The sequence below is a fragment of the Mercenaria mercenaria genome, chromosome 4 (assembly GCF_021730395.1).
Source record: "Mercenaria mercenaria strain notata chromosome 4, MADL_Memer_1, whole genome shotgun sequence".
NCBI lineage: Eukaryota > Metazoa > Mollusca > Bivalvia > Venerida > Veneridae > Mercenaria > Mercenaria mercenaria.
The window spans coordinates 34,161,080-34,187,729 of record NC_069364.1 but is presented as its reverse complement, the minus strand read 5'-3'; the positions used below and the strand labels follow the sequence as shown (position 1 = coordinate 34,187,729).

At 35.9% G+C, this 26,650-nt stretch overlaps 2 protein-coding genes across 7 annotated transcripts in view; one reads left to right on the top strand and one right to left on the bottom strand.

The window, feature by feature from the left end:
- LOC123551430 (galanin receptor type 2-like) overlaps positions 1–13,393 on the bottom strand; it is a 61,679-nt gene extending 48,286 nt beyond the window's left edge. Inside the window, exon 1 of the mRNA XM_045340363.2 lies at positions 13,116–13,393. Coding sequence (XP_045196298.1) covers positions 13,116–13,281 — 166 coding nt within the window. The 5' untranslated portion in view covers positions 13,282–13,393. The remainder of the gene's footprint in view (positions 1–13,115) is intronic.
- LOC123551431 (uncharacterized) overlaps positions 1–26,650 on the top strand; it is a 111,809-nt gene that overhangs the window by 20,627 nt on the left and 64,532 nt on the right. The window contains exons 1-2 of one of the 6 annotated variants that reach the window (XM_045340366.2): positions 12,285–12,437; positions 21,788–21,937. In XM_045340366.2, the coding sequence (XP_045196301.1) occupies positions 21,807–21,937 (131 nt within the window). In that variant the 5' untranslated portion in view covers positions 12,285–12,437; positions 21,788–21,806. Of the gene's footprint in view, positions 1–12,284; positions 12,438–18,888; positions 19,316–21,787; positions 21,938–26,650 lie in introns of those variants that run through there. The other 5 variants (XM_053540914.1, XM_045340367.2, XM_045340368.2 and 2 more) reach the window with 5 other exon arrangements.

Genomic DNA, 26,650 nt, shown 5'->3' with positions numbered 1-26,650 from the left:
ATTATACTGCTTCACATTCGTTTGATGCCTGATGATTCTCTTCAGAAGTAACATAATAGTCCAACTAATTTGATGCGATCCTAGGAAATGTTGGGATAATTCTTTTCATATGGGCAGTATCCCCACTTGCGTCAAACACTCGAAAGATCAAAATAGTTGAAGCAATTTCCGATGAAATTTTCATCGCTGCCAACGCTTTACATGCTATAGGTTTAAATGCCGATTATTTTCAAACATTAGTCTTAAATTCAAATAAACTTACATGTATTGAATGGGGATTCAATTTCTCAATGATTTATGCCAAAATTATCAAATATTATCCAAAATTACTTATTTTCTGGTGATAGTTTAAATGTATGTATGTACTGTACACGATTAAAGTTTACCGTGTCTCTACATGCAAATATGCGAAAACGCAAAACCAATAACTTTACATGACTGTGTACTGTGATTTATATTCCATTATTTTGGTCCTTCAAAGTTTTGACGTTTAGATTGCCCGTCACAAATATAAAACAATCTGAACGGCGAATTATTTTGACTAGTAACATATATGCCTCGTGCAGAAAACCTAGGATCTGTTTTACAAAGACTTTGGTATGTCTGAGTTTAGTCAGGCATAAGTTTTCATTAACCTTTACCCTGCTAAGTTTCTAAAATGAACTGATCCATCGTTCAGTTTGGACAGTACCATCTGTTTTTCTAAGGGGTGTTCACTGAAAATTTACTGACTGAATAGCGAACAGTGCAGACCATGATCTGCCAGCACAGATGTGCAGGCTGATCTTGGTCTGCACTGGTCGCAAAGGCAGAATCACTTGTTGCTAGTAGGCTAAAGGTTTACCGTAAACTAGTTGTGAAACTGATTCAAGGTTGTTTACATCTAAAATGCAAGACAGTAAGTTCTCAAAATTTATTTTATGCATGGGTGTACTACTGTTGTGTGTGCTTAAAATGTAGATTATTACAAAGTAGCTCTAATTTGAAATTTTTTGCTGTTGACAGGTTTCCATGTTGTCTGCTGTTGGAAGAACATCTATGAGGGACTGTGAATAGAATCTTTATCTTCTGCTTATATACAACACTTACTCATGGGCCAGTGGCACAATTTCTAGCTGTACAAGGATATCATGGTGTTTGATAAGTAAGTAATATTGGAATAAAGTTTCCATAAATTTATTACCTGTTTTTTACTTCCTCTTGAATAAAATATGCGTGAATTTAACTGAAACTCATCTGAATCGTGTTTCACGAGCATTTTTGTGCATGTTTTAAATTTAGAAGAATACTTTAAGAGAATGAAAAATAATAATTATGCAAGAGTTGTATTTGTCTTGTGTCAAGTTTTTGTTGAACCCACTTACGGTGAGCTCGATATAGTCGCCACTTTCGATGTATGTGCTTGTGTCTGTCTGATTTTGTCCGGACCATAACTTATACATGCATGAACCAATCTTGTTTATATTTGGTATGAATGTTTACCTAAGTGAGAAGGTGTGCCATGCGTAAACCCCATGTTCCTGTCTCAAAGGTCAAGGTCACAGTTAAGAGGCCTACGGTCATACTGAAGTTTGTCCAGAGCAGTTCTTCTTCATGCATGGTGGGATTTTGATGTAACTTGGCATGAATGTTTACCATTATGAGACGGAGTGTCGTGCGCAAGAACCAGGCCCCTAGGTCCAAGGTCCACTTGACAGCTGGCGGGCTCAACACTCTGCTCCTTGGCATACTTGTCTTATTGATTTAATTTTTAGTGATATAGATTCAAATTGTACCTTTTTTATTAACTTTTTATCACCAAATTCATTCTGTTTCACAGGTTGATGACAATGAAACTAATGACCATGTTAACATCAGAGGAAAAGCAAACTGGGAGAAGAAAGGACAACATTGTTTTCGATCTTGAAGGGTAAATATTTACGAAATGATATTTGATCATACTTACGTGAGAATGTTGTTAGTAAGAATAGAAATTCTAGCATTTGAATGAACCCGTCCAATGTATTCAGGGCTCCAGAAATTTTGAAAACTCAGTATGTCCGAAATGAATTCACGACATCGGCGCTATCCCACCCACTGTATTACCGTATAAACTTTGTGATAAAGTAAAGAAATTAGTATGTCATGCATTAAAAATGATACACCGTCACCTTACCATACATTTAACTTTATACATAATTATAATATGTGTGATCATCTTCTTGTTTTTAACAAAACGTTTAAGTTTACATGCGTGTTAAAATGTATATTTTCAGCCTGCGTAGACATAGGACCAGGAAGGGGAGCTAGGAGTGGGAGAAGCGCCTGTGACTGATATATGCACTATCAGATAGAAATCCAGTTCAAAAGGAAATCTGAAATAGCAGAAATCATGACTTACATACTGTGTAATCTGCTCTAAAACACAAACATTTGAATTTAAAATGTGTTAAATGCAAAACAGTTCTACTTACAAAATGAATCTTTCAGTAAATTCTAAATGCAGCTGAAAAGTGATATACATGAAATGTGTGAAAACAGTGCAAGTTAAGTTTGATTTTTTGTTGTATACAAAACTGAAGAACTTTTATCCAATTCATTTTCTGGATGCACAGTGTTATTGGAATTTTTTTCAGATAATTTAAAATTCTTCAAGATGAAGATATTTCAAATAGTATCTCGAGAAAAAAAGTTTGCACAATGAATTGTTTTTCAAAAATTTGCAGTTGTTTGTTCATTGTTTTGCCAGTCCATTACACTTAAACTTTACTTTATTTATTCTTAATATTTTTGTGAATGGATTAGATTACTCATTCACAAGGCAAAATCAAGAATTTGTTGGTTAAGGTTAATGTTGTCTCAAGCTAAGTGATGGGCAGACTTTATCCATTTGTAGTGATTTTGAGAATAATTAAAATAATTTGTCACATAAATCAGTATTAAATGACCTGGCTGAAAGTTATATATGAAAAAAAATGTATTTTGTTTAGATTGTTCTACATAGAACTTTTTTGCAAGATTTTTTATTAAAATCATTTTCGGAAACTGCATAAAAGACGCCGCAATTGGACCTTTATAACTTTACTATTTGAACTATAAGAATAGCTATCCTACTCGATACGGCATTAGCTTTGCGTCACACCTTGGTTAAGTTTTTGGTACCAGTTTACATTTTGGCAAAACCTTCGGGGATAAAGGTTTGAAACTTTCAACACTTGTTATCATCACCATATCCAATTTTAGGCAAGGGCACATAACTCTATCAAGGACTTTTGCTGAATTAGGGTACCTTTTATTTCCTACTAGTTCATATTTTGTGTAAACTGTTTGACATATGACATTGAAACTTTTATCACTTGATTATTATTATACCATAGTCTGTATCTGTAGGTAAGAGTACATAACTCTTACAAGTATTTTGGCTAAATTATGACTCTTTTTGGACTTGGAAATTGGTACAATTTCTTACCAGTCCATGTTTTGTGAAAACTGTTTGATGTGTGGCTTTGAAACTTTGAACACTTGTTTATTTTATGATCGCCATCTGTAAGTAAGTGTTCATAACTCTGTCAACTATTTTGGCTGAATTATGGCCTTTTTAGCTCATCTGATTTTTTGAAAAAAAATGATGAGTTATTGTCATCACTTGAGCGGTTGTCGGCGTCGGCGTCGGTGTCGGCGTCTGCGTCGGTGTTGCCTGGTTAAGTTTTATGTTAAGGTCAGCTTTTCTCCTAAACTATCAAAGCTATTGCTTTGAAACTTGGAATACTTGTTCACCATCATAAGCTGACCCTGTATAGCAAGAAACATAACTCCATCTTGCTTTTTGCAAGATTTATGGCCCCTTTTGTACTTAGAAAATATCAGATTTCTTGGTTAAGTTTTATGTTTAGGTCAACTTTTCTCCTAAACTATCAAAGCTATTGCTTTGAAACTTGGAATACTTGTTCACCATCATAAGCAGACCCTGTACATCAAGAAACATAACTCCATCTTGCTTTTTGCAAGATTTATTGCCCCTTTTGGACTTAGAAAATCAGTTTTCTTGGTTAAGTTTTATGTTTAGGTCAGCTTTTATCCTAAACTATCAAAGCTATTGCTTTAAAACATGCAACACTTGTTCACCATCATAAGTTGACCCTGTATAGCAAGAAACATAACTCCGTCCTGCTTTTTGCAAGATTTATGGCCCCTTTTGGACTTAGAAAATCATTTTCTTGGTTGAGTATTATGTTTAAGTCAACTTTTCTCATAAACTATCAAAGCTATTGCTTTAAAACTTGCAACAGTTTTTCACCATCATAAGTGGACACTGTACATCAAGAAACATAACTCTATCCTGCTTTTTGCAAGAATGATGGCCCTTTTTAGACTTAGAAAATCATGGGTAGGACAATATTTCTATTACACAAAAAAAAATCAGATGAGCGTCAGCACCCGCAAGGCGGTGCTCTTGTTGTACTTAGAAATTGGTTCAGTTTGCGTACAAGTACGTGTTTGTCAAAACTATTTGACATATGGCTTTGAAACTTTGAACACTTACTTACTTACTATCATGATTTCCATCTGTAGGCAAGAGCAGATAACTCTGTCAACGAGTTTGGATAAATTATGGTCTTTTTTGGAGTTGGAAATTGGTTCAGTCAAACTTATTGGAATGATTAAGCAAGATATTCCATTAAATAACAATAAATCTTGTGCAGAATGTAGTATACTAAATTTGAAATATTGCAGAAAATTTACATTCCTGTTGCATTTTTACCAATATCTAAATTTTATTCTCAACCGTTTTAGATCACATTTCTGTGTTAAATACACATTCTCTGCTAAACTTTTTGAAAGGAAGATGTTGAAAAATTTCACCCAAACTGTGGGTGAGTAACTTTAAGATTTTAGCTAGACTGTACAAACTATATGCAGAGCTATCCTACTTGTTTTCTGTCAGCATCTAAGATCAGATTTCACAGACCGAAGTGTGGTATCGAACCAGTATTTCTTGAATTATTTAAAGGAATTTTAGGCAGTTTCACTCATTTATGGCTATTATTCAATGCTTTTTGTTCAAACATAAAGTAATTGTGTAGGGATAACGCATGTTTTTCGTGCTACAACATCTCCAGAATCCCGAGGGATTGGTTGGTACTTAAGCCAGGTACCAATGATTCCCGAGGGATTCTGTAGATGTTATAACAAGAAAATAACATGCGCTAACGCTATTCTGGCATAAAACGCAAAACCAAGTAAATGAATATATTGTCCCTCAACGTCATTAAATTCCCATGAAATGCGCGGTAAAGTTTGTTTTATCACGTTCACGTCATTTCCTTTTGAATTATTCGTTTTGGGGCCGTAATACGTTTACGCTTTGCCACGGAACGCGCATAAATAAAAAGATGTTACAACAGCATGTGAGCGCGAGAATCTCTCTGTTAATACACGTTTTCTCTCCTGTTAAGACACCCCCGAAAAGTGACAATAACAGCAGTTTTATGCTAGAATTCAAGATAATGTTTCTTCACTTAGTATCAAGTTTTAAAATAGTTAAACATGCTGCTTCTATGACAGCTCTTGTTTTTATATGCTATGACACTTTATTACTTTCAAGCAAAATGGTTGCCCATTTCCACAAGTGTTTATCGTTGTATTCATTGATGAAATATTTTGTTAAAAAGCTATTGAATAGTCGATTGACTGTTGCTGTGCCTGAACAGCTCTTTTTACAGATTACATGCATCAACAAAATTTATTTTTGATTGAATGGTATATGTACTTTTTAATAAAAACATTTCAGTTAAATCATATTTAGTATGTTTTCTTACTAGACCCAGTATGTTATGATACGTCTTGTGACTATTCTATTATTCAGTACACTTTTGTTTAAAACCATAGACTGTTGGGTTTTTTTTTGAGCTTTTAGACGAAACAACATTGAGAAAAGATGTCATTCAAATGTAAAAAATACATCTTTCCAAAGTTGTGAAAAATATGTAGTTCCAACACTGCAGAAGACGTCAAAACACCTTTCACAATCAAAGAAAAAACTACGTCTTTCAAACGTTGTGAAAAAGACGTCTTTCCAAGGTGGCAAAAAAGACGTCAACGCACCTTTCATTATCAACCAAAAAACAACGTTTGTCCAACGTTGTGAAAAAGACGTCTTTCCAACGTTGTGAAAAAGACGTCAACACACCTTTCATTATCAACCAAATAACAACGTCTTTCCAACGTTGTGGACAAGACGTCTTTCCAACGTTGCAAAAAAGACGTCTTTCCAACGTTGTGACAAGACGTCAACGCACCTTTCATTATCAACCAAAAAACAACGTTGTTACAACGTCAGGAAAAGACGTCATAACAACGTTGTAACAACGTGGTGTGTTTGCTGGGCTCCTGTGAGTAGATGTGCCCACTATACAACATGGAAAAACGGTCAGGTGCACTGTCTCCTGTGACAAGGTATGCCCACTTTTCAACATGGAAAAAACGGTCATGCGCACTGTCTCATGTGAAAAGATGTGCGCACTTTTCAGCATGGAAAATGTTCGAGCACAGTCTCCTGTGAGAAGATATGCCCAGTACCGAACATGGATAAACGGTAAGGTGCACGGTCTCCTGTGACAAGATATGCCCATTATCCAACATGGAAAAACTTTCGGGCACAGTCTCCTATGATAAGATGTGCCCTCTATCGGACATGGAAAAACGGTCGGTCGCACTGCCTCCTGTGACAGCTCTTGTTACACTTTCCAACATGGAAAAATTTTCCGGCGCACATTCTCCCGTGACAAGATATACCAACTTTTCAACATGGAAATACGGTAAGGCGCCAAGACTCCTGTAACAAGATGTGTCCACTATCCAACATGGGGAAACGGTAAGGAGCACTGTCTCCTGTGACACGATATGCCCATTATCCAACATGGGAAAACGGTAAGACGCACCGTCTCCTGTGAGAAGATGTGCCCACTATCCAACATTTGAAAACAGTGAGGCGCACTGTCTCCTGTGAGAAGATGTGCCCACTATCCAACATAGAACATCTTTCGGGCACAGTCTCCTGTGACAAGTTGTTCCCATTATCCAACATGTAAAATCGGTCAGGCGCATTGTAATCTGTGACAAGATATGACCTCTATCCAACATGGAAAAACGGCCGGGGGCACTGTCTCCTGTGAGAAGATGTGCCCACTATCTAACATGGAAAAACGATAGGGCGCACTGTCTCCTGTGACATGATATGCCCACTATCCAACATGGAAAACGGTGAGGCGCACTGTCTCCTGTGAGAAGATATACCCACTGTCCAACATATAACATCTTTCGGGCACAGTCTCCTGTGACAAAATGTGCCCATTATCCAACATGTAAAAACGGTCAGGCGCATTGTATCCTGTGACAAGATATGCCCACTATTCAATATGGAAAAATAGTCGGATGCACATTCTCCTGTGACAAGATATAACCACTATCCAACAAGGAAAAACAGTCGGGGGCACTGTCTCCTGTGAGAAGATGTGCCCACTATCTAACATGGAAAAACGGTCTGGCGCACTGTCCCCTGTGAAAAGATGTTCCTACTATCTACCATGGGAAAACGGTCGGGCGCACAGTCTACTGTAACAAGATATGCCCACTATCCAACATTGAAAACCGTTGTAGGAGGTTCTGTCCTAGCGAGCTTCGTTCAATCATAAAACTGTCCTTAAATAAGCAATAAGATAAGAAATAAGATTTTTATTTTTACTTAGTTTTAAACTTGAATGTCACCAATGCTATGCTCTGTACTAAAGAAAAGAATGGGGATGTACGAGTGTTTTCCCCAGAATATCCGTAACTTTGAAAAATGTTTCTTTGAGTATTTCTCCCTAACAAAATATGCCGAAAACAAATGATTTAGAAATATGTCTGTAGATTCTATGTTCTGAACTTTGACGCCCAGACACTTTTTAACAAGATGGTACAAAACGTAACCATAACCTTCTAGTATTTGTTAAAAGTCTTAAAATATCTCCTTTTTTATATTCAGAGTAAACTTTGATGCTATCGTATACCAGAAGTAAGCAATACAATAGATGGTCCAATATAATGATGATAATATATTAAATGTCACTTGCAAATTCTAAAAAATGTGCAAATATATTTTTGAGATTTTTTTCTGTGTTTCATTTTTCTTACGTTTTTGCCTATTCCACAACAAAAGTTTATGTTGGAATTAGTTCAACCACGAAAGTTGAAATGATCAGATTATAGCTGAAGTCAAGTCATCAATATTTATTAGAGTCCACAACTAAGATCAGATATAAAAACGTCAAATATTTAATTTGCCGCCACTTACTGTTAAAATAATATTGATATCGCTGAAATGTTGCTAAACAAATTACATAGACACATACGAGCAAAGTTTCATTACAATATGTAAGAGCAAACGAAAATGTTTGAAGTATGTAGAATTCGCTGTTAAAATTTGAATTTCGTATGCCGTATTTGATATTGTCGCTGTAGATCAGTATCTCAAAGTGCATAATTATTAGAATTAGTACTACGAAGTTGAGTGTAACTTGATTATATTTTGCAGTAGGAAAAGCAATGGCGATAACGTCAGGTGTACGTTGTAAACTGCCCCCCATAGAATAATGACCCCCCCGGTCATTATTTTATACAGAATAGTGACTCCCCGGTCATAATATTATGACCGGGGGGGGGGGGGGGGGGGGGGGGGGGGGGTCATAATATTATGATTCCCCCACACGTAGAAAAATGACCCTCACATAGAATTGGGACCCCCTATAGAATAACGACCCCGAACTCAAACCCTAACCCTAACCCATCTAAGGTACACTTACAACATAATTATCCCCCGCAGACAGGCATCGGAGGAGAATATGGTAATGGCACCCGTGCGTGCGTGCGTCCGTGCAACATTTTTGTGACCGCAATTCCTCATTCATTATTGGACGGAATTGATTCAAACTTTCAGGGATTACTACTACCGATGCCTAGTTGTGCAGGAAGAAAAAAGTTTTGTATTTGCTCCACCTGTTCGGGAGTTATGGCCCTTTGTTACTTTTTTCTTTTTGTGACCGCAACTCCTCATTCATTATTGGATGGAATCGATTCAAACTTTCAGGGATTACTACTAGCGCAAAGACACGTTTTTAATAGTGCCACGCCAACCAATACACATACATGATAGGCCTTTAAAAATGATATATGAATACACCTTTAAAAATCTTGTAGAATACAGTAAACATAGACATGATGGAACTGTTTATTCTATTTCAATTTTCAAAATAATACTTGTCAGATTGTGGTGAGGCTTGGTGCATGTGTGTGATAGTGTTCAACTGAAATGAAAATATCCCTACTTCTTTTTAAAATTTCGGACACGTGGTTTTGTGGAAAATTTGAATGGCACTTTTCTGCGTGCCAGTTCATTCATTTCATTGGTACAGCTTGATGTTGCAAGATTCATGAATACAGCGGTTAGGGTCACTACTTATTATTAGAAGTGCCACGCCAACCAGTACACATACACATCAAAAATAAATGGCTCACACTTGCTTCGAAAGTTTCTCTTCTTGTTCATCGAAACGGGATAATTCCCGTTCTTAATAAAGTCTACAATTTCGTCGAACTCTTTGTCATCCATGCTGCGAGGCAAAAATGGCAGTCTTTGCCTTACACAAACCTTTATATAGACACCCGTGTACGCAAGAAGTGTTTATAACTTGCCGACAACAGCTTTCGGTGTCGCCGTTGTTTTCTTTGATGTTGAATGAGCGTCATTTCTAAAGTAAACCAAAGGAACTATTTTCGGAAATGATGCAGTCTACACGAAACATAATAGACACCGCCCAATTTCACCTTTGAATTTGAGGAAAAGTCATGGCATCGACAGTGATAGATTAAAGAGCTACCCAAAGGCGTGGCTTTCTTTTTTTAGCACACTGATTTTAGCGGTGACTTTGAACAATGCCACCGTGGTATGAACAAAGGTTATCTGACGTCGCTCAGTAGAAAAATGTTGCCTTTTAAGTTGAAAACAAAACCAGTAGAATGAAACTTTATCAACAAATATTTTAGCTGATATGCAATAATGTTTGTAACGACAGAAAAAAAATTTCGAATATACACAACTTGCTCGGGAGGAAAAACAATTAGAATGAGTGACCAGTAAAAATGTGATTGGCGTCAGATCGCTGATATACGGTGGCACAGAGGTGACATCCGCAACACTGTATTTAAATTGTGGCCACAACTTAGTAAATCGTGGCCTCAACTTAGTAACTTGTGGCCACAATTTACTAAGTTGTGGCCACAAGTTACTAAATTGAGGCCACTATTTAACTAAGTTGTGGCCACAATTTAATAAGTTGTGGCCACAATATAAATAAAGTGTTGCGGATGTCACCTCTGTGCCACCGTACTGATAGCACATGATGTTAATCTTTCTAGTCTGGTCCTCTTCGGGTTTCAGTGTTTATCAAATGCCATATCTGGAGAAGCAAAGAAACAAATCTTCTCCGTAAAATAGGTTATATAAAGGCCCAAAATCGATGACGAACCAGCATATAAAATATATTTCCAAATGTTTCTATTTTCGTTAACGCTTTATTTCTAAAGGATGATCTCAATTTCTATCGATATTCTATAGATATGGTGCTATTTTTAACATTTTTCAAAATTTCTATACTCCTAAAATATATTTCAGTAAAGTACAATAACCAGCATAAATTTGATACCTAAACATTTTTACAACGGAAAACAATATATCTATTTGAAACATGCTCAAAGAAATCAAAAGAAAATGATTTTGTAAAGAAAGGAATACGTGTTCAGCAGACCCAGGGGCTATTTTTGCATATTTTTGTCAATTTCAAATTGGTACTTCTGCTATTTTATCGAGTTTCACATAATAGAATTTAATCAAACTCTGCACATACCTTTGGTTATGTCTACCTAATCTAAAACAAAAAGAAAATTGATAGGTCACCATATTAGATTTCGCTTAAATCAAATTACAACGAGGTGGGGTGTGGCGGGCATTTATACAACGCAGGTTGGTACGAAATACTCTTTCAGTGTTTGAGCAAATGACTTAGAGATATATCAAATTATCAAACGGCAGATTTCTTAATAAGCGGATTTAAAGGTGTTTCTGAAGTATTTTGATGTCATAGAACGATGAAAGTTTCCGCCTTTCTCCGAACAAAACCTATAGTTTACGAATACGGATATACGGTATGGGTACGGTACGGTATTAGAAACAGCTGTGACTCAATGCAGAGTTGGAGCGCCGGTATAAATTACAGACTCCAGTATATATTGAAGCAATTTGAACTAAAAGTACTTTAAATGTATATATTTTGTAACCATGGCGATACTTACCCTAAGATCTAGTCAGTATATTATACATATTATACATTAAATGCATGCGAACATACAATAATTTGCGCATTTTTGCCGTACGCGACATTAGATAATCACTTCCGGGCATGCGCAGAAGACCGCTCCAACTCTGCAATGAGCTACATCGATTAGAAACACAACCTTATTGGCACGGTGTTGGGGTAAATATCGACCCGTGCGGAAAAAACTATCGCGAGCGCCTTTAAGTAAAATAATGATAATTCAAATGAAAACCCTTTTAAATTTCATTTTTCAATAGATGTACGTTTATTTCTTAGCGGAGCCTTTAAGTTATACTGCTGTTGTGTCAGCTGTAGACGAAGCAGCAGCAGCAGAAACAACAACAACAACAAATATAAGCAATAGAAATACGACAGTGACTTGAATTGATATAGAATATATTAGTAATAGGTTAGGTGTGTGTGTGTGGGGGGGGGGGGGGGGCGGGTCAATATTTTATAGATAAAATTTGGAGGGGGGGGGGGGGGTCATTATTTTATAAGGGGTGTCAGTATTTTATAGAAAAGTGGTCATTATTCTATATAAAATAATGTCCGGGGGTCATTATTCCATGGGGGTCAGTTTACAACGTTACACCGGCTTCCACAATGCGGCGAAGATATAGATTCGGCTTTTTTTACTCAGTTCAGCATAAAGTGCTTAAAATGAGCCGTTGTGGTAGCACTGTGTCCGTCATCCGTGTTCGTCCGTGGCCGTCCGTCGTTCGTTCACAATTTCACTGTTAACTATCTAGAGTTTTTAGCCCAATCGTAATGAAACTGAGTTTCGACAGTTTGATGGCTCAAACACAAGATTACTAGATCACGTGATAGAAAATGATTGTTAAGGACACGTCACGGCTGAGATATTTTAGCATTATTGTAATACACAATTGGTATTAAAATTGTGTTTCCAATACATGTGCTCATTAGATAAATCCGAAATATATATGTGAAAATAAGGGATGTGATTGGTATGATTGTAACACTGCGAGTTGCTCTGATTAGAACAATAGGAATTCTTACGTGATTTGGATAGACGAAACGAGAGTAAGATCACAATATATTCTTTTATTATTTTAATTTATGAGTTGTAAGCTACAATATAGGAAAACCATTTTATGAAAATCAAACAACAGCAAACTTTTAATTAGGTCATGAGTCATCATACCCTGTCAAAATTTGTCATAAGTTTTCACGATCTGACAAAATTATTTTTATCTCTCCATTCTGCATATGCATTGTTTTTGTAAGTACCTTGGTAGGACATTGTAGTGTGTAACTTACTTTACATTCCACATCAATATGTGTACTTTAAATTGCTTTGTTGAGTTCACTGAAGTAACGTAAGAATGTCTATTGTTTTAGTTTAGTGTCTGTAATAAAGGTACCAAACCTCGATATTAAGATATAAGAAATGTTCCTTTCTGGTGGGAAAAGGAAACTATTTGGCTGAATCGTAACATAACGATTTTTGGAAAGAACTGAATATTCTTTGGGTTTTTTTTTTGTCATTCACCGGAAATTCAAAACGCATCTTAACACACTAGGGCCCGTGATTTATATTCAATCTAGACGAAACCTAATTAAAATTATTATCTTTATTATCTTTATTAAGTCTAGACCTAGACTCGGAAATGAGGTATACAATAGAAAAAAATATTTTTTTAATTTTCTTATCTATTTTAAATATCAAAAGTGCACATACTTAAAAAAGAAGACTCTTACCTTTCACCCATACTAACAAAGAGAAGATGTTTCCAAGCACTCCAAGCACGATTACCGGCGACAAGCAAATGCCTGTAACCAAAGTTAGCCACGTCCCCGTCCGTCTGGTAGACCCATAGTGCTCAATGTCTGATATATTTCCAGGAAACGTTTGATTTTCTAACATTTTCACATTTGATGCTGTACATCAACAAGAATAGTCTCAATTTGTTACTTCATCAGATATCACATAGGTTCAGCCCTCTGATCGACGTCTGATAAAAAAGTACAGGAGGGTTTGTTTCAAGTATACGTGTTCAGTATAAATAAATACTAAGTAGATAAGTCATTCGGTTTAAGATATTAAAGGTATGTGTTTTGATGCATCTGTAGAAACAGTTGGTTACTTTGTGTTACTATACACTTATTCAGTGACAATGACGTGTAACTGGCACGACTAAACCTATATGCATGAGGACTAGTGATAATTTAGGATTAGGAGTGACGGTTATCATGTTATTTACGTAATTGCCGTATGAGTTGTACATTCAATACTAAAATGTAATTTCTGGTTATTAAACACACTTCTGGTTATACACACGAAGTTCTAATAGTGAGCTATTGTGATCGTGATCCGCCATCCCTCGTGCATGCGTGCGTGCGTCAATCCGTCCATCGTCAACAATTTCTTTAAACGACATCTCCTCCAAAACCATTGAATTAATTTTGTTTAAACTTGGCCTGGATATTCTTTGGGTAGTCCTCAACCTAAGTTTTTGAAGCGGTTTCGCTTGGTTGCAAAGGGGCCGCCATAGCTAAAAATGGAAAAATCTTCATACGATATCTCTTCCTTACGGAAGAGCAACAGTATTAGTGCCAGGTGTATGTTATTTATTAACTCAAAATCTCGAGTTACTAAGTCGAAATTTCGAGTTACGTTTCTCGAAATTCCGAGTAACTAAGTCGAAATTTCGAGTTAGTTACTCGAGTTTTCGAGATACGTAACTCGAAAGTTCAGGTTACATATCTCGAATTTTCGAGTTACTAAGTCGAAATTTCGAGTGAGTTACACGAAATTTCGAGATACGTAACTCGAAATTTGGAGTTACTAACTATAATATTTTACGTTGATGTATAGGTCCTGGCAAAGATAAGGTACCTGGTGTATCCATCGGGTAGTCCTACAGGGTCATATGATTAAGATGACCGGCCAGCGTTTGCTCATAAAAATATAACTATTTAAACCATGTTTAAGTCTGGAAGGTTTTCGACCTAGTTTGAGCCCATATGGCAAGGAAATATAGGCATACTCTACATGAACAGTAGTAATGAGTCTGACCAAGATTGGGTACCTGGATAGATCTATATTTTTTGGAGAGGTCATAGAATGTGACCGAAAAATATTCAAACTTAGAATATTTCACTATTTTGATCATAGACCTTGTTCGAGCCCCTATCACCTGAACATACTATACAGTAAACGAAGGTATATATCCTGGCTACAGTTTGAAATCTGGAGTAGCTCTAGAGGCTGTGGGGTAGTCATACATTGATGTATGGTAGTATATGTTCAAGTTGCTACATGTTTGGTACAATATATGGATGTGTACATAGATCATTGAACTTCGAAAAGTCAAAAGTCGTCCATTACATTTTTGGCCTTTGAAAGGCGGACAGATGTTCAAATTTTGCGGATAAAAGGGCAAGATACGAAGTCGAAATTTCGTGTTATTAACTCGAAATTTCGAGTTACTTAACTCGATATTTCGAGATACGTAACTTAAAATTTCGACTAAGTAACTTGAAATATTGACTTAGTAACTCGAAATGTCGACTTAGTAACTCGAAATTTCGTGGTACGTAACTCGAACTTTCGACTTAGTAACTCGAAATTATGAGATACTCTTCCCTATATCTGTATAGTAAAAACTTTTAAAATCTTCTTGTGTGAAACTGTTGGCCTGACTTTAAACTAAATTCACACAAATAGTCCTTGTGTGACCTTCTACCAAGATTTTTCAAATTATTCTGTTTCGTCAAAAAGCATGGCCGCCAGAGGTCGTGGTCACTTTTCCCTATATGTATATGGCTGAAACTGAAAAATCTTCATGTATGAAACTACTGGTCCAATTTTAAAACAATTCCACACAAGTGGCCCTTGTGTGACCTTCTACCAAGATTTCTCATATTATTTTGTTTCGTCAAATATCATGGCCTCGTGAGGGAGTGGTCACTTTCCCCTATATGCATGTAATAGAAATTTAAACAATCTTCTACTTAATAATTTCACACAAATTGTCCTTGTGTGACCTTCTACAAAGAATGTTCAAATTTTTCTGATTTGTAAAAAATCACGGCCGCCAGAGGACGTGGTCACTTTTCCCTATACATTTATAGTGGAAACTTAAAAATGTACTTGTATTAAACTGTTGGCACGACGTTTAGCACATATATAAAACATCTTCTTCACTGAAGTCATAAAGCTAGAGCTTTGATATTTGTAAGGGTTTCACTCTCTATTTTATTGTTCAAGTTATTGCCCTAGGTTCAAAAATGGCTACACCCCTTAGTGTGACATGTAACTCTGTACTTGTACTATTACGTTATACAAACAGACTTGAAGTCTTTTACACAGGAGAGCTTTAGGGTCAATGATTCTCTTGTTAAATAGGTAAATAATTTTTTGTCTAAATAAATAAGGTATATCTTAAGGAAGGAAGTCTCGGAGCTATGAAGATAGTTTCACTGCGGAACCACTGCTTTATTATTATAGGTTTCACCAAACACAGTAGGTGCAAATTCTTTTGTCTCTATCAACCCCTAGTTTATTGTTCCAGATTTAAGTATCTCCCTTGAAAACAACAGCTGTCGGAGGACAGCAACGCTCGACTATTCAACAGCCTTGTCAACTGAATTAATTTAAAAGTCGAAAAAGGGGCATAATTTTGTAAAATTGCACAACAGGGTTATGGAACATGCACAATGCATATCAGCTCATGACAAGTGTGTGAAGTTCAAATCCTTTCCAATTAGCAGGGACTAAGATATCAGCTTACATACAAAAACTTTACTAAAACCTGCTAAGTCAAAAAAGAAGCATAATTTTGTAAAACAAAACAAAGTAGAGTTATGGAACCTGTGTACTGCCTGTCAGATCATGCATCACAGTGAACAGATATGTGAAGTTTCAATCCATTCCCATCATTGGGTACTGAGATAACAGCTTACATATAAAACCTTATCCAAAAATATATCAGTCGAAAAAGGAACACAATTTTGTAAAAAAGCAAAATGAGTTAAGGAACCTGTGCAGTATAAGTCAGTTCATCACAGTAAATAAGTGTGTGAAGTTTCAATCAATTCCCACAAGTAGTTACTGAGATACCAGCTTACATACAAAAACTAAACCGGGACGCCGGCAGGAACGCCAACGCATGGGTGAGTTCAATAGCTCTACTTATTTTTGAATAGTCGAGCTGAAAAGTTACAGTCATTCGTTTTGGGAGTCAAAATAGATATTTAATAAAGATAGTTTACATCATCAGCAAAATACTTATCATATTCCTTCAAACATGTAGAGACTACTTATGTAGCAACAACACAAGAAATCTTTTTTTTCTTCAGTAAACCGAATTTCACAGCATTGTGAAAAATTCTTGTATTATTATGACAGGAATGATCCTAAAACGGTGGCCAAGGGAGGTTATCTGTGCTATGTTTAAGCAACTTTACATAGAAAGACGCTAGTAACTGGACATTAGATAGCGCCGAAAAAGCAGAACATGTACATTTGTGAGCCTTCATGACATTTATACCAATATGCGGCAAACTTCGACTTCGGTAATATGAAGTGAACGTCTATAATCTTTAATTCTGTACTAAAAATGCGGCGTATGTGTATATCATAAAATATTGCTTCATGTCCCTTTAACATATATTACTGTATAAGCTCCTCAATACCACTTACAAAGGGAAGGTTCAACTCAAGTAGCATACTTCAGATTATTCATGTTTATCTTTTTTGGTGATATATCCGGTGAACCTACTTGCTCTTCCTGGATTAAAAATTGTCTTTTTTGTTGTTTTTACTTTTTACGTACATGGATTAGAGAAACCATTAGCGAACATCATGGATCATGACCGGTCTGGATCCATGCTGGTCGCAATTGCACTATGTTGGTTTTCTCATTGCGCGGCTCATATTGTTTTATAGTGATAGTTTTGACGGTTCGAACCTTGCATTCGACCAACATTTTTTTTTGCATTACATACTTTGTGAAAGGTTTCGAATTTATTGTTTTGTTTCTTATTTTCATATAAAAATCGGTAGTATCTTTAACTCAGCCGATACTGAAATTATGACCGGGCAATGCTTTTATTAAAGTGATGTGTAAGATTTTTATAAAATTTATAAAACTAACCCGTAAAGGTTAAAAAATATCACAGGAAAGTTTGAAAAACATAAGACCATATTAAAGGCGATGTGTACGAGGATTGTTCGGAAAGTTTCTGGACAAGTGCCGTAACATTTTTATTTTTTAATATTTTTACACAATTCTTTAAACATACATAGCTCATATACTTTTTACTCATTCTCAGAAGTAAATTTACAAAATTAAAAATAGCACGCTAATTATTATTGCCATAGCAACGATATATAGGTAAACGTGAGCGGGGCAACTAAATGTACAAATAATTGCAGAAAGTCTATGTCGTAATGTCGGACACAATACACAAGTCAAATTTTCTCAAAATATTCTCCGGAGTACTTCACACACTTCTCATGTCTGTGAACCCAAGATTTAAAGCAGTATTTTGTCTTTTTATCTGAGAAACTTAAAGATTTTTTATTCATTTTGTTCCTCAACGGTTAACTAGACTACAAGTGTATTTCTCTTAAGAAATGGACCACAAAGTTTAATCAGATAAGTGTGGCAATTTTTCTACTTGTAAAGTTTTGAGATAAAATTTGAAAAAAAGGTTAGATGCAGGACTCGAACCAACAACCCCGAGATTGGCAGGTAAACGTTTTGACCGCACAGCTACTTGCACATGCGATATTAGTTAACTTATAAGGAAATATGTATGCAATTAATATCAGCAATAGTTATATCGCTACATCGCTATTAAGCTCCGGACACTGAGAAATAATTTACGCAAAGATACGGAATATTTATACTTACGGGGTGTACTGACCACTTTATATTATTGTTTTATTTGGTTACATTTTCAAAACGCCATAACACTACGCGGTACCTATCCTTGTGCGCTGTTCTCATTTGCAAGGCTGAAGGGAATTCCGTTTTTTTTTATAAACCGGAAAACTCTTATCAGAAATAGTAGACGAATGTCTTTATTTTCGATTTATTATGAAAACAACGATTTTGGACAGAATTCGATGAAAAATACATTGTAAGAACATTAAATATGCAACATAAAATAGGGTTATAATAACAGTAGCTCGATCTGGGATGTTGTATTCGACTCGAGTGGATTTTTGCCAGATCGGATCTCACGAGGCGCGCAATTGTTGAACGAAATCTTCAATGTTTATCGATATAAGGTGGAACTAAGTGAGATTTTATGTGCGCTATTTATAGAATTGTGTCAGGTCATGTTTATTAATGAAAGTAGTCCGGCAGCATACAATACAGAAGGTACATTACGGAATTTAAAAGGTACAATACGGATTTTTTTCTCCCTGTTCATATTTAATTGTGAAATACAAGCCGATTTTTTTTTTTTGAGATTTATATAGGTATATAATAAAGGTGAATGTAGGTACACGTTAGATTTTATAAATTCTCACACCACGATGTGTAGGTTAGTCGCTTTAAGAACATAGTGAAATTATTTAATGTATCTATATTTTGCAGTATGCCATTCGTCAAATTTTCTTACTGTACTCAAAATACCGTCAAATAATTTCACGGAGCGCGCCACTATACCAGAAAAGGAAGTAATTTTAGTATAACTGCATTATTGTTTAGTTGTTTGTTCGTTTTACAAGCAAAATATATAATATTTAACTACTGAGATAAAAGCTTTCTACAACAAAATTAAAATAATAAAAAAATATAAACTGTACCGACAAGGGGAAGTAACACTGTGTTGGAGTTTGATTAAACCGCTGCATAAGTGACCTACTTAGATATCAGTTTTATTTACATTTGTGTTGAAGGACAAATTCATAACATGTACTAGATCTAATTCGGATACAGGTAGGTACAGTTTATTTCACTTTTAACTGAATCATTCAAGTAACACGAGTTATATGTAGTAAGTAAGTAAGCTTGATTATTCATACATATACAGTACACCCCCATAATCATATCATATACATATACATGACATATATGACTCCGTAAAAACATGACCCTCCTTTATACGAAAATTAATTTAAAGACGCAAGAAAATAAGGTGTTTAGAAATGCCGCTATTTACTTAATCAGTTCAATAAAAGTAATTGTTTAACTTTCATGTGAATTCTGTGGAATGCCAACCTACTTTCGGTTTCGAAAATTGTACTGCGTGATACTTTGTCTTTGCTCAGAAATCAATAATAATGTAGGCCCACAGGCACGAGTATCAGACCAAAAACAAATCGAAGCAATGTAAATACTGGAGGACGGATTGTCTTGAAATGTATTGATTCTGTCCGAGATCAGCCATATCCCTTTTCTGTTTGGAGTGTTAAACTAATAAATGTCTTTTTCGGTTGTTTTTTACAACAGTGTAACCATTTCCTTGCCAAATTTCTATGTTCATTGTGAATTTTATGACTAAATATGAACAATACAGACTATCATTATCAGATTGCACAGATGTGCATGTAGACGCATTCACACAATTATAAAAAAATCATTCATTTTGTAATAACTATTGGGCAAATATACATCAAACTTTAGTAACATAGGGACAGAACAGAAACACATTTTTTAAGGTCACTAATTATAGCAGGGACAATCAGACTTTTAAGGAATACACATATAACTGATTACCGTGTTGCAAGTTAAAATAGACTATAATAGCTAAATCATTTGAGCGTGATTTTGATTTTGCTCTAGAATAGTAATAACTTACAGATTTACCGAGAGCTAAGTAATATTGTATTCGGCAATATAATAGATTCCTTTCTCAATAAATTTCTAAGTATCATATATCATTGGAAAAGTCTTTTACTTCTTTTGATTATCAAAAGCATCTATCTAAGTTCTATTAATCTATTTCACTTCTTTGTGGTGATTAAAAATAACAAATATCCGAGCTTTTATTTCCCCTAAATTCTGAAGTTTTTAGTACAGCTAATTTTGTGAATTCCATTGATGTAAAATCTTCAATGAAAAATCCGTCATCCAGCGATAAGAACTCTATCTCGTATATAAAGCGTGCTTAGTTTATTGGTCAGCGGGCACATCGTCTGGTCGAGTTTATACTACACTAATCCTCTGCATTCAATTAAAGCGCGCAGTGAAGCATGGTAATTTCATTTGTTCTATGTGCTGCCATTTGAGAACTATTTTCTTTCGGCGGAGTGTGAAATCTATGGTGGTTATCAAAAAATCGATTAAGCCGAAATTCGTATATGTATTATTGTGGTTCCACTGGACGGAATTGTCTTCGACAATCCGTCCAATGTCCAGACTGATAAAACCCCTTGTTTTCATGTAGGGCTAAAGACTTGATCGAGGTTGGTCTCATTTTGTAACTTAATACAAACGTAAAACAGTGATAGATAGTTTGTGTAATTTTCTGGAGAATTTATTTCACAACGGCCTTGGAAGTGAACCCATTGCTCGCAGGCTCGAATCTCCATATTCGGGCCTTCAGTAGACATATGTATCTTTTGAAGGGGGCTCACATTTCACTGCTTATTTTTAATTTTGGGCGCATTTAGAATGAAAACAAGGGTTTTTATAAGTCTGGTCATATTGTTTTGGGCCAACCACGATTCGTCCGTGTGACCAACAACCCTAAACGAGTGCTTATTAGATAAGGTTAGGAAAAAGAAAATATATCCAATCAGGTAAAATACGTGTTCAGCTGTAACATCAGAAGTATCCAAATATTGTCAATTCTGTTGAAGGCATCCAGAGAAATTATCTGACATTCTTGACACACAGGAACTTGGTGTCAAACTACAATAAATTTAAGCTTACCTACATAAAAATAAATTATATACCTGTCCCATCCGTTGATTTGTATATGGATTTACGTATTTAAACTGGATGGATGGATAGAATTTAATTTTAATGTAATATAATTGGATGGACGGACGGATGGATGAATGGATGGATAGAATCTAATTTTGGTGTAATTTAATTGGAGTCAAAACCAGTCCATTCTGCAGATTTTATGGATTTCAAGATTATCAATACTATGATACAGGAAATAGACTGGCCCCATTCACTAGAATTGAAATATAAAGAAAATATATCTGAAAACACAGCATAGTCTAGGAGCTAGCATAAAGTATATTAGACATGCATGGACATTGGTTGTACAACTCATGCATGAATCAGTTCCAGCGTGATGATATATGAATTACCGAATAGATATAAGTGAAGATATCAAATTTCACAGATATATGCAATTTTACTTTAAAATTATGGTTTAGTATTAATTAATTTATTTGAAATATTCATGTACAAAAAGTCTATAGTTAGAGGTAATATTTTGTTTATTATCTACAGGCACCCTAAACAGTTAAGAATGGATGTGAAAACAATTAAACTGGGCACCAGAGAAGTGGAATTTCCAAGTGATAAACTACAACCCTTAGAAGCCTGCAACCATCTACTAGGAGACCGGGACGCACTTTGGAAAGAATTAAATGAAAAGGGGTAATAATTGTTTTACTATTTTAATGATGCGCCGGTTTGCTCCTTGAATGGAAGAAAAAACATTATCAAAATTTATCAAAACTTTTTCAAATTATACAGTTCAGGATAAAGAAATAATAATATTTCAACTCTTTCAAATATTCAAGACAACGAAAAACGTAGAGAAAAATTAGGTAATCTTAGATATAAACGTTCAGAAAAAATAACAACGGTCTGACTTAGAAGCAACTCTAGACAAATACAATTATTAAAACGAGTCATGACAACTGATATTTTACTTGACTGGATTTGGATAGGATATACATATTAAATGACTTGCCGGTCAAGAGTCAAAATTATTTCAATGTGTCCGAAGGCTATTTAGTCATAACTATTGACTGGAATATCATTTGACAGGTGCTTTTATCACATTTTCCTAATCTCCCTTATAAAAAACGACGATATGAGAGGTTCCTGTTGCTGTCAGTCTTAATGGTGTTATATATGGACAAGTCTATGTTTGCTAGCATCATTGGTGGTGTTATATATCGAAAAGTCTGTGTTTGCTAGCGTCATTGATGGTGTTATATATCGACAAGTCTGTGTTTGCTAGCGTCATTGATGGTGTTATATATGGACAAGTCTGTGTTTGCTAGCGTCATTGATGGTGTTATATATGGACAAGTATGTGTTTGCTAGCGTCATTGATGGTGTTATATATCGGCAAGTCTGTGTTTGCTAGCGTCATTGATGGTGTTCTGTATCGACAAGACTGTCTTTGCTAGCGTCATTGATGGTGTTATATGTCGAGAAGTTTGTCTTTGCCAGCGTCATTCATGGTGTTATATATCGACAAGTCCTTCTTTGCTAGGGTCATTGATGGTGTTATATATCAACAAGTCTGTCTTTGCTAGCGTCATTGATGGTGTTATATATCGGCAAGTCTATGTTTGCTAGCGTCATTGATGGTGTTATATATCGACAAGTCTGTGTTTGCTAGCGTCATTGATGGTGTTATATATCGACAAGTCCTTCTTTGCTAGCGTCATTGATGGTGTTATATATCGACAAGTCTGTCTTTGCTAGCGTCATTGATGGTGTTATATATCGACAAGTCTGTTTTGCTAGCGTCATTGATGGTGTATTATATCGACATAGCTGTCTTCATTGCTAGCGTCATTGATGGTGTTATATATGGACGTTTAGGTCTGTGTTTAGCAGCGTCTATATGATGGTGTTATATATCGACAAGTCCTGTCTTTGCTAGCGTCATTGATGGTGTTATATATCGACAAGTCTGTCTTTGCTAGCGTCATTGATGGTGTTATATATCGGCAAGTCTGTGTTTGCTAGCGTCATTGATGGTGTTATATATCGACAAGTCTGTGTTTGCTAGCGTCATAGATGGTGTTATATATCGACAAGTCCTTCTTTGCTAGCGTCATTGATGGTGTTATATATCGACAAGTCTGTGTTTGCTAGCGTCATTGATGGTGTTATTTATCGACAAGTCTGTCTTTGCTAGCGTCATAGATGGTGTTATATATTGACAAGTCCTTCTTTGCTAGCGTTATTGATGCTGTTATATATCGACAAGTCTGTGTTTGCTAGCGTCATTGATGGTGTTATATATCGACAAGTCTGTGTTTGCTAGCGTCATTGATGGTGTTATATATCGACAAGTCTGTGTTTGCTAGCGTCATTGATGGTGTTATATATCGACAAGTCTGTCTTTGCTAGCGTCATTGATGGTGTTATATATCGACAAGTCTGTCTTTGCTAGCGTCATTGATGGTGTTATATATCGACAAGTCTGTCTTTGCTAGCGTCATTGATGGTGTTATATATCGACAAGTCCTTCTTTGCTATCGTCATTGATGGTGTTATATATCGACAAGTCTGTGTTTGCTAGCGTCATTGATGGTGTTATATATGGACAAGTCTGTCTTTGCTAGCGTCATTGATGGTGTTATATATCGACAAGTCCTTCTTTGCTAGCGTCATTGATGGTGTTATATATCGACAAGTCCGTCTTTGCTAGCGTCATTGATGGGGTTATATATCGGCAAGTCTGTGTTTGCTAGCGTCATTGATGGTGTAATATATCGACAAGTCCTTCTTTGCTAGGTCATGATGGTGTTATATATGACAAGTCTGTTTTGCTAGCGTCATTGATGGTGTAATATCGACAAGTCTTTTTGCTAGCGTCATTGATGGTGTTATATATCGACAAGTCTTTTTGCTAGCGTCATTGATGGTGTTTATATATCGACAAGTCTTGCTACGTCATTGTTGTTATGCACTGTGTTCGCATCATGATGGTGTTATATATCGACAAGTCTTTTTGCTAGGTCATTGATGGTGTTATATGGACAAGCTTGTTGCTAGCGTCATTGATGGTGTTATAATGGCAAGTCTGTGTTTGCTAGCGTCATTGATGGTGTTATATATCGCAAGTCTTGTTTGCTAGCGTCATTGATGGTGTTATATATCGACAAGTCTGTTTTGCTAGTGTCATTGTGGTTATATATCGACAAGTCTGCTGGTTTCTAGCGTCATTGATGGTGTTATATATTGAAAGTCTGTGTTTCTAGCGTCATTGATGGTGTTATATATCGACAAGTCTGTTTTGTACTGCATAGATGTGTTATATATCGACAATCTGTTTTTGCTAGCGTCATTGATGTGTTATATATCGACAAGTTTTTCTAGCGTCATTGGTGTTTATTACAGTTTTTGGCATATTGTGGTGTATATAGGACAAGTCGTGTTAGCTAGCTATTATTTTTTATTTTTTTCAGATTGGTTTATATAACGTCTGTGTTTGCATGTCTTGTGTGTTTAATCAAACCTCTGTAGTAATGTGGGTTTATATGCATCTTTTTATGCATTATGTGATATACAAGTTTCTTTGTTATCATTGCGGTGTATTTGAAAGTTTTTTTGCGTCATTGATGGTGTTATATATGACATCTTGTTGCTAGCGTCATGGTGTTTATATCGACAACTTTTGCTAGTATGTGGTGTTTATATCAAGCTTGTTTGCTAGCGTCTGATGTTTTTTACGCGTTTGTTGCTAGTCATTGTGGTTATATATCGACACTGTTTTCGATTGTGGTGTTTTATCCAAGTCTTTTTACGTCATGTGTGTTATATATGACAGTCTTTTTCTAGCGTCATTGTGGGTTATTATCGACATCTTTTGCTACGTCATGTGGTGTTATAATGCGTCTGGTTTGTGCGTATTGATGGTGTTATAATGACACTTTGCTAGCGCAGATGGGTTTTATGCATTTGTTTGTAGCGTCATTAGGTGTTTATATGCAAGTCGTTTTGCTAGCGTCATTGATGGTGTTATATATCACAAGTCTGTGTTTTCTAAGCTAGCGTCATTGTATGGTGTTATATATCGACAAGTCTGTGTTTGCTAGGTCATTGATGGTGTTATATATCGCAAGTCTTGGGTTTTCTAGCGTCATTGATGGTGTTATATATCGACAAGTCTGTGTTTGCTAGCGTCATGATGGTGTTATAGACGACAAGTCCTTCTTTGCTAGCGTCATTGAGGTGTTATATATCGACAAGTCTGTGTTTGCTAGCGTCATTGATGGTGTAATTTACGACAAGTCTGACTTTGCTAGCGTCATAGATGGGTTATATATGACAAGTCCTTCGTTTGCTAGTTATTGATGCATGTTATATATCGACAAGTCTGGTGTTGTAGCGTCATTGATGGTGTTTATATTGACAATGTTCTGTGTTTGATAGCGTCATTGATGTTGTTAATATCGACAAGTCCTTCTTTGCTATGTCATTGATGGTGTTATATATCGACAAGTCTGTCATTGTAGCGTCATTGATGGTGTTATATATCGACAATGTCTGTCTTTGCTAAACGTCATGATGTGTTATATATCTTGACAAGTCTTCTTTGCTAGCGTCTTGAAGGTGTTATATATCGACAAGTCTGTTTGCTAGCTCATTGATGTGTTATATATCGACAAGTCTTTTTGCTAGCATCATTGATGGTGTTATATATGACAGTCTGTGTTTGCTAGCGTCATTGATGGTGTTATATATCGGCAAGTCTGTGTTTGCTAGCGTCATTGATGGTGTTATATATCGGCAAGTCTATGTTTGCTAGCGTCATTGATGGTGTTATATATCGACAAGTCTGTCTTTGCTAGTGTCATTGATTGTGTTATATATCGACAAGTCTGTGTTTGCTAGCGTCATTGATGGTGTTATATATGACAAGTCTTGTTTCCTAGCGTCATTGATGGTGTTATATATCGACAAGTCTGTTTGCTAGCTCATATGTGTTATATATCGACAGTCTTGTTTGCTAGCGTCATTGATTGGTGTTATATATCGACAAGTCTGTGTTTCTAGCGTCATTGATGGTGTTATATATGACAAGTCTTTTTGCTAGCTCATTGAGGTGTTATATATGGACAAGTCTGTGTTGCTAGCGTCATTGATGGTGTTATATATCGACAAGTCCTTCTTTGCTAGCGTCATTGCTGGTGTTATATATGGACAAGTCTGTGTTTGCCAGTGTCATTGATGGTGTTATATATCGACAAGTCCTTCTTTGCTAGCGTCATTGCTGGTGTTATATATGGACAAGTCTGTGTTTGCTAGCGTCATTGATGGTGTTATATATCGACAAGTCCTTCTTTGCTAGCGTCATTGCTGGTGTTATATATGGACAAGTCTGTGTTTGCTAGCGTC